Source organism: Chrysochloris asiatica, unplaced genomic scaffold (assembly GCF_000296735.1).
Source record: "Chrysochloris asiatica unplaced genomic scaffold, ChrAsi1.0 scaffold00011, whole genome shotgun sequence".
NCBI classification, from domain to species: domain Eukaryota; kingdom Metazoa; phylum Chordata; class Mammalia; order Afrosoricida; family Chrysochloridae; genus Chrysochloris; species Chrysochloris asiatica.
In genome coordinates, this window is record NW_006408529.1 from 13,416,273 (window position 1) to 13,435,013 (window position 18,741).

Here is an 18,741-nt window from a genome sequence, read left to right on the forward strand (position 1 = left end):
GTCCACCTTAATAACCTGTACAATCATATAATGCACATAGGAGATTAACACTTGGTGAGGTACACAGTTTTCAAAAATTTGTATAGTGTGCTGTTATTTATGTAAAAATATGGTAGTTTTTATAATGAGCACTATTATCAATGGAAACTATGTGAATTATTTTTTATCTATATTGTTGGTTTGTTTTTTTAGAAAGGACTCAGTATAATGCCATATTTATAATTATTTATTCTGATACCCATCTTATAAAAATATTCATAGTATAGTATCTACATGGCCCTATGGGATAAGCACTAGACGGCTAACTGCAAGGTTGGTGGCACAAACCCACTGACTATTCCTTGCAACGGTCACTATGAGTTGGAAACAATGCAACAGCACTTAACAACAGCAACCACACATATGTATATGTCTAGTATAAAAACATAGTCTTGAATGATACATATCCAATTGTTAACTTGGTCTAACCCTATATAGGGAACTTAGGGGAATTAAAAATAAATCTATTAGTTGCTCTCTCCAGCAGTACATATACTAAAATTAAAACGATATAGAGCAAATTAACGTGACACTTGTGAAAACATGACACATATTTGTGAAGCATTCCATACGTAAAATCAATCAGTCATCCTGCCAAGTTTCAATAAAAATCATATTGGTTCATTTTAATTGTTCATTATGGGCAAGTATATCAAGGTTCTGTCTGTCCAGTTGGATGCATCGTAAAGTTACGTTAGTTGCTGTGATTGCAGAGTGAATACTCAAGGGTCTCCCAGTCTTGGTCCTTGAATATTTATTATCAGTAATGAAATTGGTTCATTGTATTTTTTTTTTTTTTAATGGTGTGAAGCAATTTCAATTTGGTAATTTTTGTTTGAAAAATGATTTTTAAAGTCCCTTCTCTTTAATAAACATTTCCTCCTTTGCTGCCATATCCACTTAAATAATCAATTTCCTGAAACCAAATAAAACAAGCACAAAGTTCTTGGCATTTAGAAGACAATAGAGGTCCAGGGGAGCATGGTGACTCTGTACTGCATTGTTTGTACAAGGTTGGCAGTTCTAGCCCACCAGCCACTCTGAGGGAGAAAGAGTTGGCTTTCTGCTCCTGCAAAGATTCATAGTCACAGAATATGAAGAGAAAATAAAGTATTTACTATTGAAAATCAAATACCACAAACTTCAGAATGGATTGCTCTTCAATGTAAAGACAACGAAAATCTTCACAGCTGGACCAATAAACAACATTCTTATCAATGGAGAAAAGATTGGAAGTTGTCAAAAATTTCATTTTGCTTGAATCCACAATCAGCATTCATGGAAGCAGTAGTTAAGAAATCAAATGAAAAATTGCATTAGGCAAATCTGCAAAAGAGTTCTTTAGAGTATTCAAGAGCAAAGATTCCTGACCCAAGCCATGGTATTTTCAGTAACCTCATATGCATGCGAAATTTGGACAGTGAATAAGGAAGGTTGGAAAAGAATTGAATGCATTTGAATTATGGTTAGAGTTGTTAAGTGCCTTTGAGTTGGTTCCAACTCATAACAGTCCTGCAGAAGTTTTCTGAGGAGTGGCTGGTGAGTTTGAACCATTGACCTTGAGATTCAAACAGACCTTGCAGTCTGGTGCATTATCCTGCAAAGAATGTTGAAAGTACCATGGACTGCCAGAAGAACAAAGAAATCTCTGTTGAAGTACAGCCAGAATGCCCGTTTAGAAGCAAGGTTGTTGAGACTTCATCTGTTTCTCTTACTTTGGACATGCTATCAGGAGAGATTAGTGCCTGGAGAATAACATGTTTGGTAAAGTGGAAGGTCAATTAAAAAAGAAAGAAAGAAAAGAAAACCCCCATGGTGGCAACAAAAATGGGCTGAAACATAACAACCATTGTGAGTTCCATTCAGCCAACTGACAGCAACTGGCTTAACTGGTTTTTCTTCCTAGAGTTTCATGTTGTTGTTTTTAGTTGCCATCTCATTGGTTCTGACTCATAGTGACCCTGTGCAAAATAGAATGAAACACTGCCCAGTCCTTCGCCATCCTCACAGTCGTTATGATTGAGCACATTGTTGCTATGACTGTTCTAATCCATCTCATTGAGTGTCTTCCCCCTTTTCACAAGTTGCATGACTGTTCCGCATCCCCCTTCTTCTGGAAGAAAGTGAGTGCCGTAGGGCAAGAACTAAGTCAGGCACTTGCTTGCATCCCTGAAACATAGGGGGTGGATGATGCAAGTTTTGAAAGTGAATTAAATGTGTGAAAAATGGGAATAAGAATCACCATTTAAAAAGATCTTTATTGGAATTAATTCAGGCAATGTCTGAATCCTGTAGTGAAGTGAATTTCTTCATATGGCTCATCTACCCCTAGTCTTTGTAATGCTCACCAAACTATTTTTGCCCTGCTCGGTCTGAGTAAGAGAAGTAGACATTAATAAGATTATATTTTTTGTTAATAGTGACTGTAAAAACATGGAACTTAACCCTGAATAAAATGTTCCATCTCAGACGCAAGAATGGGAGTACTTCATCACTATCATCACAGAGGATGAGCCAAGAATGGAGAGCATCATCTGCACCCTGAGATCCCTGGGTGTTGAAAGTCTCAACCCTGGGACAAAAAGTTCGGACACTGGAGGAAAAAAGAGCACCAGCAGCAACAGAACCAAGAGTCACCACGTGGGACAACAGTGGGCTTCCATTCCTGGCTGCTGAATGACTTCAGGCAGGAGGCCTGTTTGCAATGTGGGGTGCCCTACACATATTTAATTGGGGGAGTTAGGTTTGCCACCATGGAACTGAAGCATCTTCAGGCTGATGCTTATGATGGAGTGGTGTGCCCTGAGAGCATTTATCAGAAGACCTTAAAGAGCATTGTAACACTGCCGAGTAGGGCAGAGGCCAGGCCAACAGGAAAAGAGTCAGAGAGAGGACTGGCTGTGGGTTACCATTCTAGTAAGCAACAATTTTAATTGTCAGACAACAAATATGCTCCTTAGAGGGAAGCAGAGAATAATAGGACAATGTCAGATGAGAATTTAAAGAGATGTTGCCCAATTCATTTTCTTCTTTTTAGATAGGATTGTAAAAGCCATCTTTGTAAGAGATTATTCTCTCTGCATTATGCCTTATTCTAGTACCTAATATTAGTTTCCTTCTAGTGAATATGGAAATTCTATTTAACATGACTCTGTTCTAAAAATATTTACCAATTTTTTTTTCTCAAAGAATTCACCTTGTTATTTTCCTCTGAAGTGGTTTTGTATAACTTCTCTTAAAAGCTGCCTTCCTCTTACCACCTCTGTTCACTGTTTGCTATTATTACTACTCCCCTTTTGTTCCTTTGCATTGTTAGTTTCTCTAGAACTATTGTAGTAGTAGAAATAAAAGTTATTTTGAGAGGATTCATCAGCATGATTTTTCTTTTTTTCTTTTTTAAAGAACTATAGGGAGATTTCTGGCATCTCAGCCTTCCTGTAAAATTTAAATTGTAATCCACATCTTTGCTACTTCATAATAATTTTAGAGCAGTTTCTGTGGACAGATTTTGTAATGATCATTGACTGCTGACAGCATGAACTCTTGCTTTCAGTAGCCCACAGTGAGAGGAAGTTACGATACAAAGTAAAAATAGCTATTATCCCTATAACATTCATCTAAACTATATAGTTGGGAGGCTTTGAATTGGATCAAGAATTATTTTAACCTGAAAATAGTTGTCTTTGTCAAATTATTTTTGAAATTAGTACTTAGTGTTTTGGGATTTGTGCCTACAAACACAATATCCAGTATCATACAGTTATGATGAAGAATGAATATATATATTTGTGTGGCATCTGATGTTATAAAACAAATATCTATGATTTGACAATAAATGCTTATTAAATAATGGTTGTTCTTGTTGTTAAGTGCCCTGCATAGGGTTTCTGAAGAGCAGCTAGTGAGCTTGAACTGCCAACCTTGTGGTTCAAACTAACTTTGCTGCCCAGTGCATTAATCTACAGTGCCATACCAGGACTCCTAATTAAACAGAGATTGTATAAAAGGACAATATAATGTAATGTCCTGAAGGAGAGGAAATTTTATGTGTAAACTTTAGCAAAGTACTGAAATAAGTTACCGTATTCTTCATATTGTTGTTGTTAGATGCCATCTAGTGGGTACCGACTCGTAGCGACCTTATGCACAGCAGAAGGAAACACTGCCTGATTCTGGGCCAACCTCACTACTGTTGTCACGCTTGGGTCCATCGATGCTGCCACTTGGCCAATCCATCTCATTGGGGGTCTTCCTCTTTTTCTCTGACCCTTCACCTTACCTAACATGATATCTTTTTCCAGTGACTGGTCACTACAGACAATATGTCCAAAGTATGAGAGATGAAGTTTGGCTATCCTGGCCTACAAGGTCCACTCTGGCTGCACTTCTTCCAAAACAGATCTTATTGGTTCTTTTGGCAGCCCATGGCACTTTCAATATTCCCCTCCAACACCATAACTCAAAAGCATCAATTCTTCTACAGTCTTCCTTATTCACTGTCCAGCATTTGCATGCATATGAGGTTATTGAAAATACCATGGCTCGGGTCAGGTGTACCTTAGTCCTCAGGCTGATAGCTTTGCTCTTCAACAATTTAAAAGGTTCTGGTGCAGCAGAGTCGCCTATTGTGGTACATTGTCCGATTTCTTGACTGCTGCTTCCATGAGTGTTGATAGTTGATCCAAGAATAATGAAGTCCTTGACAACTTCAATCTTTTCTCCGTGATAAGAATTTTTGTTTATTGGTCCAGTGGTGAGGATTTTTGTTTTCTTGATATTGAGATGCAATCCATACCCAAGGTTGTACTCTTTGATCTTCATCAGTAAATGTTTTAAGTCCTCTTCACTTTCAGCAAGCAAGGTTGTATCATCTGCGTATCGCAGGTCATTAATGGGTCTTCCTCCAACCCTGATGCCATGTTTTTCTTCATAAAACCCAGCTTCTCAGATGATTTGATCAGCCTACAGGTTGAATAAGTATGGTGAAAGAATACAACCTGTCGCACACCTTTTTACATTTTAAAACATTCAGTGTTCCTATGTTCTGTTTGAACAACTGCTTCTTGGTCCAGGTACAGATTCCTCATGAACACAATTAAGTGTTCTGGAATACTCTACTTCGCAATGTTGTCCATAGCTTGCCATGATCCACAAAATCGAAAGCCTTGCGTAGTCAATAAAGCACAGGTAAACATCTTTCTGATATCCTCTGCTTTCAGCCAAGATCCATCGGACATCAGCAATGATATCCCTTATTCCACGACCTCTTCTGAATCTGGCTTGAACCTCTGGAAGTTCTTTGTCAATGTATGATTGTAGCCGTTTCTGTATTACCTTTAGCAAAACTTTACTTGCATGGGATATCAAAGAGCTTGTCCGATGATTTTTTGCATTCTGTTGCATCACCTCTCTTTGGAATGGGCACAAATATGGATCTCTTCTAATCAGTCGGCCAGATTAGTTGTCTTCCAAATTTCTTGGCAGAGTTGAGTGAGTGCCTACTGTGCTGCCTCATTTTCTTGAAAGATTTCAGTTTTTACTCCATCAGTTCCTGGTGCCTTGTTCTTTGCCAATTCCTTCAATGCACCTTGGACTTCCTCCTTCAGCATCACTGGCTTTTGATCATATGCTGCCTTTTGAAACTGTTGAACATTAACCATTTCCTTTTGGTACAGTGGCTCTATATTCCTTCCATCTTCTCTTGATGCTTTCTACATCAGTCAATAATTTGCACAGTGCATCTTTCAATAACAAAAGTCGAGGCTTGAATTTTTCTTCAGTTCCCCCAGCTTGAGAAATGCTGAGCATGTACTTCCTGTTTGGTTTTCTGATTCCAGATCTTTGCACATTTTGTTGTAAATTTGTCTTTATCTTCTTGAGCTGATCTTCGAAATTTTCTGTTTAGCTCTTGGATCTCCTCATTTCTTCCATTTGCTTTAGTATCTCTATGCTGGAGAACAAGTTTCAGTTTCTTCTGACATCCATTTTGACCTTTTCCTTCTTTCTTGTCTTCTTAATGACTTATTGCTTTCTTTATGTATGATCGTCTTGATGTCATCCCACAACCCTTCTGGTCTTCGGTCTTTAGTGTTTAATGTATCAAATTTGTTCTTCAGATGATTTCTAAATTCAGGTGGGATATATTCAAGGTCATATTTTGGCTCTTGTGGACTTGTTTTCATTTTCTTGAGCTTCAGTCTGACTTTGCATATGAGTAATTTATGGTCTGTTCCACAGTCTGCCCCTGGACTTGTGTTGACTGATGATCCAGAGATTTTCCATTGTCTCTTTTCACAGATGTAGTCAATTTGATTTCTGTGTATTCCATCTGGTGGGGTCCATGTATATAGTCATCTCTTATGTTATCTAATGAAGGTATTGGAAATGAACAAATCATTGGTTTTGCAGAAATCTATCATGCGTTCTCCCGCATCATTTCTATCGCCAAGGCCATATTTTCCAATTAGTGATCCTTCCTTATTGCTCCCAACCTTTGCATTCTAATCACCAGTAATGATCAATACATCTTGATTCCCTGTTTGATTGATTTCAGATTGAAGAAGTTGGTAGAATTCTTCCATTTCAGGAATCCTCACTGGCTTTAGTGTTTGGTGCATAAATTTGAATTGTTTTTATTAAGTTCTGTAGAGTAGATGATGACCCATAGCGACCCTTTATAGGGTTTCCGAGGAGCAGCTGGTAAGCTTGACCTGCCGTCTTTGCAGTTCCAATGGCTTTGCAGTCTGGCGCATTAACCTACAGCGCCACACCAGGACTCTAAATTTGAATAATAGTGGTAATTAACTGTGATTCCCTGTAGGCACATGGATATTATCCTTTCACAGACTGCATTGTACCTCCTGACTGATCTTGATATGTTCTTTTTGACAATAAATGCAGCACCATTCCTCTTCAATTTGCCATTCCCTGCATAGTAAACCATGTGGTTATTAGATTCAAAATGGCTAATACTAGTCCATTTCAGCTCACTGTTGCCTGAGATATTGATGTTTATGCATTCCATTTCATTTTTGACAATAGTTATATTGTTTGGTGCTATCGAGTTAGTACCGACTCATAGTGACCCTGTAGAGCAGGGTCCTGTGTTTGAGCCCATTGTTGGCTGCCACTGTGTCAATCCATCTCACTGAGGATCTTCATCTCTTTTGCACACCTTCTACTTTACCATAATATCTTTATTCAGCACAATATTTGTATTGTATTCTGTTTAATCATGTTGATTTGGAACCAGGGTGAAACTTGTCCAGTCAGTCTCTTTTCTCATGTAAACTTACCTTCTGCATGTTTTCTTTCTTTTCCCAGATGCATGTACCTTTCAGACAGCATATATAAAAGGTTAAGGAAAGAGAGTTCTCAAATAGAATAATCTGCATAGTGACCTGGCACAAGGTCTTTATTTTGTCAGGCTTTATTGAAGTAGTAATAGAAACATCGTTCTTATAGATAGATTATGCATTTTGAAAAGGTCATTTCTTTGGCATGGGATTTTTTGATATGGTATCTAGTTTTCTTTTTTATTTAAAATTAACTTTTCTAAGCAATTTGTGATATAATATAGAATTTGAGCAAAATTCCAAGAGCATGCATTTTTGAGCCATATTTGAGTTAAGGGTCCTAGTGTGATACTGTAGGATAAACACTGGACTGATAGCCATAGATTCAAACCCACCAGTCACTCCTCGGAGTTGGAACCAATCGATGGCACTTAAAACAACATTTGAGTTAAGTTGCTCACCATGCTTGATATTCATTTCACTCATCTAACTAACATACATCAAAACCTAAGATTTGTCAGACACTATGTTTCCAGACCGTCTGGGAAGAACCAGCCACATTCTAGGTGGACAGAAAAGAACTGAGAGTTCAAGGAAGAAATCCCTGTGCATGAGGAATTTGTTTTGTGGTCAGGAATTGAAACCAAGGTTCTGAAATATGAGATCTGGTCTGACTTCTTTAAGGCCTGTAGGCCTTTTGTTGTTGTTAAGTGCCTTTGAGTTGGTTCTGGCTAATAGTGACTTTGTATAGGGTTTCCATGGAACAGCTGGTGGTTTTGAACTTTTGACCTTGTGGTTCGCAGAACAGTCCTGATCCTACAGCAGTACACCAGGAGTCCGTGAGCCTAAGGTGCTTAGTTATTACTGGCAGCCCAAGTTTTGTTACCTTTTAGTTGTTTGCCATTTGCAAAGGCCTTGTATTGTCTGATAGATGTTTTTCAGTATGGCTATTCAATTATACGGAGCATTCCTTCAGCCTGAGATGATTCAAATATCCAAGGGATTTAGAACATTGCTGTAGCATCAGCACTGGATTGCCAACCACAAGACCGGCTTTTCAGGCACACCACCTGCTCCTTGGAAACCCTGTACAGTGTTCTCTGTGAGTTGGAACAGACTCTATCAATGAACTCTGTAGTCAAGCAGAGCACAGATTAGCTTTTCTGAGAATGTATGTACAGAAACAAATGACACTTGTGTCAAAGACCATTTAGTTGGTTGCTGTATGTCCCTTCAGATGTTGAAGTATGCTCCTTGGTTTTCAGCTCTTTCTAAAAATTGAGCACATGCCACAGTCATTCAGGGGCAAGACTGCCACCTCATTATTATGCTGATTACAATATGCTCCTCAAGCTGCTGCTGCTGTTGTTAAGTGTCATTGAGTCAGTTCCGACTCTTAGTGATCCTAAATAGGGTTTCCAAGGAGCACCTGGTAGGTTTGAACTGCTGACCTGTGGTTTACAGTCTAGTGCTGATCCTACAATGCCACACCAGGACTCCAAACAGAACTATGGTGGTGGTGGTTTTGTGCCATGAAGTCGTTTCTGACTCATAGCAACCCTTTATAATGTTTCCGAGTCTGTGAATCTTTGTAGGAGCAGAAAGCCTTATTTTCGCTTGCTGAACTGCTGGTAGTATCTATCAACTGCTGACTTTGAGATTAGCAGCCCAATTGAAACCATTGCCTGAGAGCATGAAGCCCTCATAATAAGAATGTGTGTCCAAGTGAGAAGCACCAGATGAGTGTATGTTCCTGCGTCGCTGGCTCCATTCTGCCCTACAAATGCTGCCTACCTTGGGGGTGGCAAGAAATGGTCTAAGTGGTAGAGAGCGCCAGTGTGAGAGAGAGATAAAAGAAACATTATCATTAGCTTACATTTCACTGTGGTTCTATAGATCATTGGTATCCAAAAGAGTGCTATAAAGACATCAAGAAAGATTTCCCAGGAGGTATCTGACTCCAGGAAATTGCTGAAATTACCACTGACTGACGAAAGGATGACCTGTCCAATATATAAATGTTGACACAAGAGAAAAGGCATCTACTGCCAGAATGTAGAATCAGTGGCTTTACTATACTTTGTAAATACATGTTTAATTTTGTTGTTTGATATTAGAAAAGAATAAAGTGAGAACCTCTTAAATTAAAAAGATAGCAGCTCCCTATGTAAGCCGAGATCTGATGTGGCGCTTGCTGCAGGATAATGCTCTGGACTGGCAGCAGTTTTGCCACTGTATGACAGTAGCATGTGCTTAATTGTTTGAAAGAGCGGGAAGCCCAGGAGCATATTTCAACATCTCAAGGGAGGCTGTTAAAGTACCAGTGAGTCGGCTCCAACTCATAGCAACCCTGTACAGGGTTTCCGAGGAGTGGCTGGAGAACTTGAACCACATTAATACTGTTTTGGTGGTAGTGTTGTTAGGTGCTGTTGAGTCAGTTTCGACTCACAGTGAACCTGTGCACAACAAAATGAAACACTGCCCAGTCTTGCTCCTTCCTCACAGTTGTTATGTTTGAGCCCATTGCTATAGCCACTGTGGTGATCCATCTTGTTGGGGAACTTCTTTTCAGGGACCAGTCCTTCCTGATAACATGTCCAAAGTATGAGAGATGAAGTCTGTCCATCCTGGCTTCTAAGGAGCATTCTGGCTGCACTTCTTCCAATGCACATGTGTTTGTTCTTCAGGCGCAGTCCATGATGTTTTTAATATTCTTTTCCAGCACTGTAATTCAAAGGCATCGATTCTTCTACAGACTTCCTTATTCATTATCCAACTTTTATATGCATATGAAGCTTTTGAAAGTACCATGTCTTGGGTCATGTACACCTTAGTCTTCAAACTGACTTCTTTGTTTTTGAACAGTTCACTTTAAAAGGTCTTGTGCAGCACATTTGCCTAATACAATGGTGGTGTTCCGTGGAGTCAGTTACGACTCACAGTGACCCTATACAGGATTTCTGAGGCTGTAAATCTTTGAAGGAGCAGAAAGCCTCATCTTTCTTCTGTGGATCAGCTGGTAGTTTTGAAATGCTGACCTTGAGGTTAGCAGCCCAACTCATAACCACTATGTTACCAGAGCTTGCCTAATGCAATACATCATTTGATTTCTTGACTGTTGCTTGTGGAGCCAATCAAAATGAAGTCCTCGACAATTTCAGTCTTTTCTCCATTTGTCATAATGCTAATTATTGGTCTGGATTGTGAGGATTTTTGTTTTCTTCACAATGAGATGCAGTCCACACTGAAGGCTATAGTTTTTATCTTAATCAATAAGTATTTCAAGTCTTGTTTGTTTCCAGCTAGCAAGATTGTATCATCTGCATGTCACAAGTTGTTAATGAGTCTTTGTCCAATCCTGAAGCCATGTTCTTCTTTATATAATTCAGTTTCTCAGATTATTTGCTCAGCATAGAGATTGAATCAGTTTGGTAAAAGGATACAATCCCGGCACACACTGTTCCTGATTTTAAAACCATCCTGTAAACTAAACAGCAACTGTTTAGTTATTTTTTAAGCTTCATAATCTCCCCTTCCTTAAAGGAAAAAAAAAAAAAAAAAGTGCGTGATAACACTAGGAATTGCAAGGTTTAGAACAAGAATTTGAACCCAGGTCTCTTTTATAACAAATTTCAAGTCTTATTCTTTAAGCCAGTGCTTCCCAAGCTTTAGCTTGCAGAGTTTATATTTATAACCAGTTCTTAGATGGTCTTGGGGACTACATTATAAGAATCACTGTTCTGTACTTTGCTGCTTGGCTTGGGTCTTTTCATGAGTAAATGAAAGTATTTCTGTAACATCCTTGTGCTAACACAAGCTAGCATTTTTTTTTTTTTTTTTTTTTTTTTTTGATGCTGTACCAGTTCCTGGGTGGCACATATGATAATCACATATGGTAATCACTCAGCTGCTTACCTACTGGAGGGTTGGAGGTTCAAATCTACCCAGAGTTGTCTCTGAAGGAAGCTCTGGTGATCCACTTGTGAAAATCATGACCCTGAAGACCCGATGAAGTGCTGTTGTATTCTGAAACACAAAGAGTTGCCACAAATCAGAAGGGACTTGATGACAACCTTTTTTCTTAACCATATCCAAGACATTATTCTAAGTTCATTTATGTTTATCTCCATATTAATCTTAGTTGTTTGTTGTTTCTAAGTGCTAGTGAGTTGGCTCTGGCAACCTTGTATAGGGTTTCCAAGGAGCAACTGATGGATTTGAACTGCCAGCCTTGAGGTTAGCAGTGCAGTGCCGATCCTGCAGTACTATACCAGGATGTGGTTAAAAATCATGGAGAGAATGGGGGCTGTGGTGACTCCTTAAAAGAGAAAGACACTGAAATAAAGATAGAGACCTACTAAGATTGTCTGAGGAATCCTGGTGTGGTGTTGTGGGTCGATGTGCTGGACTGCAAAGTAGGTTTGAATGGCAAGGTCGATGGTTCAGGCTCACTAGTCACTCCTCAGAAGCTCTGTACAGGGTCGTTATGGGTCGGAACTGGCTTGTCGGCACTTAACAACAACAACAACATGGTTGTCTGAAAGTGAATTAGCAGTTGAGTGACTTTTTGATATATGAATAGTTTGTGCTTGCGTCTGTTAAAAATTTGGTTGCGTACTTATTATGTGCTCAACCAAATAAGAACTCATGATGACCCTCACAAGTGAGTGTTTGACTTACGTAATCATATACAAATCTGAAATTAGTATAGCTTGATTTAGATGCTTTCCATTATACTGATATTTCAATCCTGGAACAAAAATTTATTTATGTGGTTACTGTTTAGCAGAACAGAGATATGTCCTGGCTTCCTCACTGTTAACTTGGAAGCATCCATGATTTAATTTAGTATGTAGATCTGTACCCCTGTCTTAAATTTCAAACTTTCAAAAAGGACATTATGACTATTTCTACTTTTTTAGATATCCTTTTCTCAGCTTTATCATTTAAAAAAAAATTTTTTTTTAAACAGCAGAACAAATCCCAACTTTTTGTTAGGGTATAAAATTTTGACTTATGTGGTTTGACAGAAAGAATCACTGGTGTATTTATTCTGATTTGTTATAGGTTAACGAAGCCCTTGTCGTTTGCTGATTGTGTTGGGGATGAGCTGCCATGGGGATGGGAAGCAGGGTTTGATCCTCAGATTGGTGTCTACTACATCGATCACATCAACAGTAAGTTTTCCTTCTTGCTTAAAAGAAAACCACAAAAAGAAAAACCCTACATAGTCATACAAAAGGATAAACACTTTATAAAGAGAATTTTCTTGTTTTAATTCCACTTCCTCAATGACTAACATGTAACTGAAATTCACATTTTGGAAACTGGAGCATATGTATAGAGTTGAGCTTTTGGTATCAGAGAAGGAGAAAGGATGCGGTATGTCTTTCTACCTGTTTGCCCATCTTGGAGCAGTTGTGTTCTTCAGCAAAGTTGTAGAGTCTTTGGGGAAGCCACTTCTGGTCTATAGAAGCCATGAGCCATTTTGACTCTTTTCCATGACACTTCCCCTTCAGATTGAGGTTCCTCCCTTGTTTGTTCTTGCCACAGAAAGAGTCAAGAATTGGTTCAGTATGGTCTAAAGATATGGCACAGCTGTGTGTGTTGAGGTGGGACTGTGGGGCAGGGCTGGCATATATCAGCAGTTCTTTAGGACAGAACAGGGGCTGTAGGAAAGACCTAAACCCTTGTCCTGTTTCCTGATGTCTGTGCCTTTAGAAGGGTAACACCTTTCAAAATAGCTTTGAAGCAAATCACATCCCTTTCATGTTAAGGCTGGGGTATAAGTTTATCAGGGCCAGTGCACACACTTTTGATTCGTTTTACTTATTTCACTTAAAAATACTTCGGGTTTAGGAGACTACATAGTGAATTTATTTCCTCTTACTTTAAGTCTAGACCCGACTCGACGGCACTTAACAACAACAACAACTTTAAGTCTAATTTTTTATTAAAAATAGTTTTCATTAATATCTTTAAGAATAAAATCACATGGAAGAGCTTTTTTTTTTTTTTTTTTTTTTAATATTCATTTATTAGTTATAGACTGTAGTTCCTCTGTATAATACATGATAACTTTTAAAAGGCCCATAACCATTAGGTAACTAGCAGTGATTTCTTAGAGAAACATAAGGCATTTAAGTATATAAAATATGTTTACATCATTTATACTTAGTTTTGTGAAAATATCCTCTCACTGATTTCCTATCAGGGTTTTTTTTATATGTGCAACTGTTCACCTTTCAGGATGATTGGGAAGGATTCCAGAACTGATTGACCATGGCTTAATTCTGCAGAATCCAAAGGGTGAACTTGGGTGAAACTTGAACTTGGCGAAAGGCTTTGTGTCTCCAAATGATCTGATATGAAGCACTAGTAAAAGTGAGGTCTGGACGAAGGGCTGCTTCCAGTATTTACACTTTTAAAAGGAACCATTCTGCTTAGGAGACAACTAAACACAGATAATAAACCGTTCAGCCCCAACACCGTGGCAGACAGGGAACTAGCCAAGATGACTAGTAAGCAGTGTGATGTGATGAATGTTCCTCATGCATCAGGAGGCTTGCAGGCAGTGTTGTGAATCACTAAGAATTACAGTGGGATAGATTTGAGAGCTATAAAGTAGTCCACTTCTCAGAGGTAAGTGATGTAGACGGGTTGAGAGAGGAGCAAGCAATTTGAAATATGCAGCCAGGTTTTTCAATGAACATACATAGCTGTCTGTTATAGTTGATCATCTGTGTATATCTGGGGATCCAGCTCTTAGACATGCACTACTTTAACATAAATACAAATGACAGCATCTGTAAACTGTTGCCTCTCTCACATTTTTTTTTTTTTTTTAATCAGATTAGAATCAGTGCTGCTTTTTTGGGTATAAATACCATTTTCTGTAAATTTCTTGAGGCGTTGACAATTGTAGTTTTTGGTTTTGTGTTAGATTTTTATTTTGTGTTTTCAAATAAACCTTTTTTAGTTCTGTGTTAACATACCAGGGTTTGTTGTTTCTCTGTTATTGGCATCTGAAAGCTTTCATCTGTTATGATAGGATTGATTTTGGTAAAATTAATCTAATTTTGTTGTCGTTGTTGTTAAGTGCCGTCAAGTCAGTTCTGACCCATAGCTACCCTGTATCGGGTTTTCAAGGAGCAGCTGGTGAACTTGAACTGCCAACTGTGAGGTTCAAGGTGACTTTGCAGTCCAGCGCATTAACCACAGCAGACTGCCAGGTCTTTTTCCTTTGGTTAGCAGCCCAGCACTTAACCACTGCACCACAAGGGCTCCTTACTGAACGTTCTAGTCATGCCAACTTCACTTCACTTTTGTTTTCCACCTTTGCATTGAAACTGCTCTTACCAAGATACCCTGCCTCACAAATGATGCAGCCAAAGGACCCCTTACTGTCTTGTCTTCCATGATCTGATGGGAGCCACTTATCACTGTGAATTGCTCCCTTCTGCTCTAGATTTCTTTGAGTTTCATGACATGCTCTAGTCCTTCCCTTACCCACCCTCATCTCTACTATTTGGTCCACTTCCATCCTTCTGGGTCGTTCTGCTCAGAGACCACTAATATCCAAAGCCCTTCTCTGACACCCACCTTTCCACATTGTGGGCCCCATCCCCATTCGGGATTAGATGCCCAATCTGTGTATTTTATAGTCCTGATGTTTAGGGTTTGTGGTGGTGTTTTTTAAAGCCCTTGAGCAGCTGTCATACTGCATTTTAATTGTTTATCTGTATATTTTCCTCACTAAATGATGATCATCTTGAGGGCAGTAGTTCTATATTTGTTTATCTCTGGTGGTTAATATAACCATACATTCTTAAATGTGAGAAGGAGGAGTTTGTTTAACTGAGATTAAAAGCTTTCTATTAGTTTTTGAAGGAATGAAAATGCATTTCAAGTTTAAATTATGCTTAAGATTATTTAAAAAGCTGATTGTCAGAATATAAATTTTTAACCCTACCATTTACCCATAGTGCAGTAATGGAATCCTAGCAGCTTGATGGATTTTATGTGCCCTAAAGTGCCCAAATTACCCACAGCAAGTAGTTTACCCACTTAAAAGGATATGGTCCATTTTCTCATTCATCTTCCAGACATTCCTGTGAAGGAGTTCAGAAAGCAAATGTTATTACCTTCTCATAACAGCAGGTCCACACATATGTTGTATCTTGGTGTTGTTTAGTTTCAGCATTATTTTCTCTTTATCTTAATAAAAAATGAAATAAAGAAGGTTTTGGTTGTTTGAAACTCTTTTTAACACTGCCACATATCTTTAAGTGAAAAATTTGGCCTTGACAATGATAGTTACTTTAGACGTTAAGAGTTTTATGGTAGAATTAGCAGTTTTTATGTTGGTATGGAGTGAAGATAAGATATATTGTCCAGGGATGTTTATCACTATAACCAGAAATAAGTCATTTTTAAAGTACGATCAGAGTTGTACCTTAATATTTTTCTGTCTTTTAGTACTCTTAATTGGGGTCTTGTTTAAATACAAGAAAATACATGGGTATTAAGAGTCCTCTTTTGTCAGACATATAATGTGTGCATTTGTTTTCTTCAGTCTCTGGCTTGCCTACCCATTTTCATAATGATGTCTTCTGATGAGCAGACATTTATGGCTAATGTTTTGACTGTCATATTTAAGAAATCTATGAAGATTGTGAAATTATTCTCAAATAATTTCTTCTAGAACTGTTGTGGTTGTAGCTGAAATGAGTAAATATTTTTGTGTGGTGTTAGATTAGGATCATGGTCCTTTTTCTGATGTGTTTTAGTTTGTTCTGTTAGTACCATTTGTTATTATGAATTTGATTTTGTCATTGAATTGACTCAGAGTCTACCTTGCAAATCACTTGATTGTATATGTGAATCTGTTTATGGATCTGTACTCTTTTCTATTGAACTATCATCTGTCTCTGTCATTCTAGGATTATAGTGTGTCTTAGAGAATTGTGACTTTATGTGTATGCCTTGCAACTTGGTTTGTTATAAAATTAGTTTTTGTTTTAAAAAATCAACTCTGAGTCTTACATTCTACAATTTACATAAGTTGTAGAATCAGCATCAGTTTCTCAAACAGCAACAATAAAGAAGATGGAACTTATCATTTCCTTTGTGATGAATCTGTAGGTAAATTAGGGAAGAATATATAGTTACACTAAATCTTCCAAGTGATAAATATGGGATATTTCTATTGTATCTTTTCGATGCTATTGTAAATAGTATTTTTAAAACTGTACTTTGCTATGTTTCCCCTTAGTATGTAGAAATACAATTGATTTTTATATGTTGATCTTGTATTCGTAACCTCTTTATTTTGTAAATTCCTTTGGATTTTCTGTGTAGAAAATCCTGTTTTCTGTACATCAGGAAAGTTGTGCTTTCTTTCTGATCTGTAATTTTTCCTTTTCTTCCTTCCTTCCAAAAAATCTTTTTAACTTTGTACTGGGTAGGATCTTCAATATAATATTAAATAGAAATGATAAGAGTAGGTATTCTTACCTTTTTCTTGACCATAGGGAGAAATCATTCAGTCCTTCACTATTAAATATGATGGTAGCCCAAATCCACACCCCCTGCCCCTTGTGTGGATGCTCTTTATCAGACTGAGGAAAAACTGCTTTCGTTCTACTTTTCTGAGAGCTTTGTTTATTTTGTTTTTGTCACAAGTAGGTATTAGATTTTGTGAAGTGATTTTTCCCCATTGATTGAAATGACCATGTAATTTTCTCCTTTATTTTATTAATGGAATGTGTTACATTTATTTTTGAATGTTGAACCAACCTTGTATTCCTCAAATAAACCCAACTTATTAATGGTAATAAACCTTTAATTTTATAATAAAAATAATAAACTTTTTTCTTGAAATCAATGTGCTAATATGTAGTTGAAACATTTGTTTAGAGGAGATATTAATCTTCTAATTACTTTTCCAAAAGTACTGTCAAATTTTTGCTGTTCAACTCCAGAATATAATCTTCTTGGTGAATGTTCTATGTGACCTTGAAAATACAGATAGTCCGAGACTTATTAAGTTTCCAAGTAACGATGAACGACACAGCCGTCTGTTCTAGTTTTTTTGGATGTTGTTGTTGTTATTATTTATTTATTTTGTACAACTTATCATTAGTAATCTAGAGTTGTAGGATGGCATCAAGATGATAATACAGGAAGAAACCAAAAGGTCATTATGAAGACAGGGAAGAAAGAAAACACCAAAATGGATATCAGACGAGACTGTGAAATTTGCTCTCCAGTATAGAGATGCTAAAACAAATGGAAGAAATGAGGATGCAAAAGAACTGAACAGAAATTGTCCAAGGGCAGCTTGAGAAAACAAAGTCAAGTATTATAATGAAATGTGCACAAAGATGTGGAGTTTGAAAACCAGAAGGGAAAAACATGCTAAACATTTCTTAAGCTGAAAGGACTGAAGAAAAATTCAAGCCTTGACTTGAAATATTGAAAGATTCTATGAACAAAATATTGAATGGTGCTGAAAGCATCAAAAGAAGATGAAAGGAATATACAGAGTCACTCTCCCAAAAAGAAATGATCAGTGTTCAGTCATTTCAGTTGGTAGCCTATGACCAAGAGCCATTGGTACTGAAGGAAGGTAGTGTCTAAGGTACACTGAAGGCACTGGCAAAGACCAGAGCTCTGAAATTGATGGAATACAAATTGAATCCTTTCAACAAACTGATACAGCACTGGAGGCACTCACTCATCTATGCCCATAAATTAGAAAGATAGTTAACCTGGCTGCAAATAATTGGAAGAAATCTCTATTTGTGCTCATTCCAAAGAAAGGTGATCCAACGGAATGTGGAAATCATGGCATAATATCATTAATGTTGAATGCATGTACAATTTTGCTCATGAGAATTCAAAAACAACTGCAGCAATACCTAGACAGGGAACTGCCAGAAGTTCAAGCCAGATTCAGACTAGAACGTGGAAACATGCATATCATTGCTGATGATAGATGGATCTTGGGTGAAAGCAGGGAATACCAGGAGGATGTTTGCCTGTACTTTATTGATTATGCATAGGTTTTTGACTGTTTGGAACATGACAAGCTATGGATAACATTGCAAAGAATGGACATTCTGGAACAATTAATTGTGCTTATGAGGACCGTGATCTTAGGTAAAGAAGTAGTCATTTGAACAGAACAAGAGGAAGACCGCAGAAGAATTGATACATTTGAGTCATAGTGTTGGAGGAGAATATTGAAAGTACCGTGGACTGCCAAAAGAACCAACAGATCTGTGTTGGAAGAAGTACAGCCAGAGTGCTCTTTGGTGGCCAGGATGGTCAGACTTCGTCTCTCATACTTCAGGCATGTTGTCAGGAGGGACCAGTCTCTGGAGAAGGATATCATGTTTGCTAA

The 18,741-nt window shown here is 37.8% G+C and overlaps 1 protein-coding gene across 1 annotated transcript in view; it reads left to right on the plus strand.

The window, feature by feature from the left end:
• WWC2 (WW and C2 domain containing 2) overlaps positions 1-18,741 on the plus strand; it is a 323,966-nt gene that overhangs the window by 134,696 nt on the left and 170,529 nt on the right. The window contains exon 2 of the mRNA XM_006834501.1: positions 12,402-12,511. Coding sequence (XP_006834564.1) covers positions 12,402-12,511 — 110 coding nt within the window. The remainder of the gene's footprint in view (positions 1-12,401; positions 12,512-18,741) is intronic.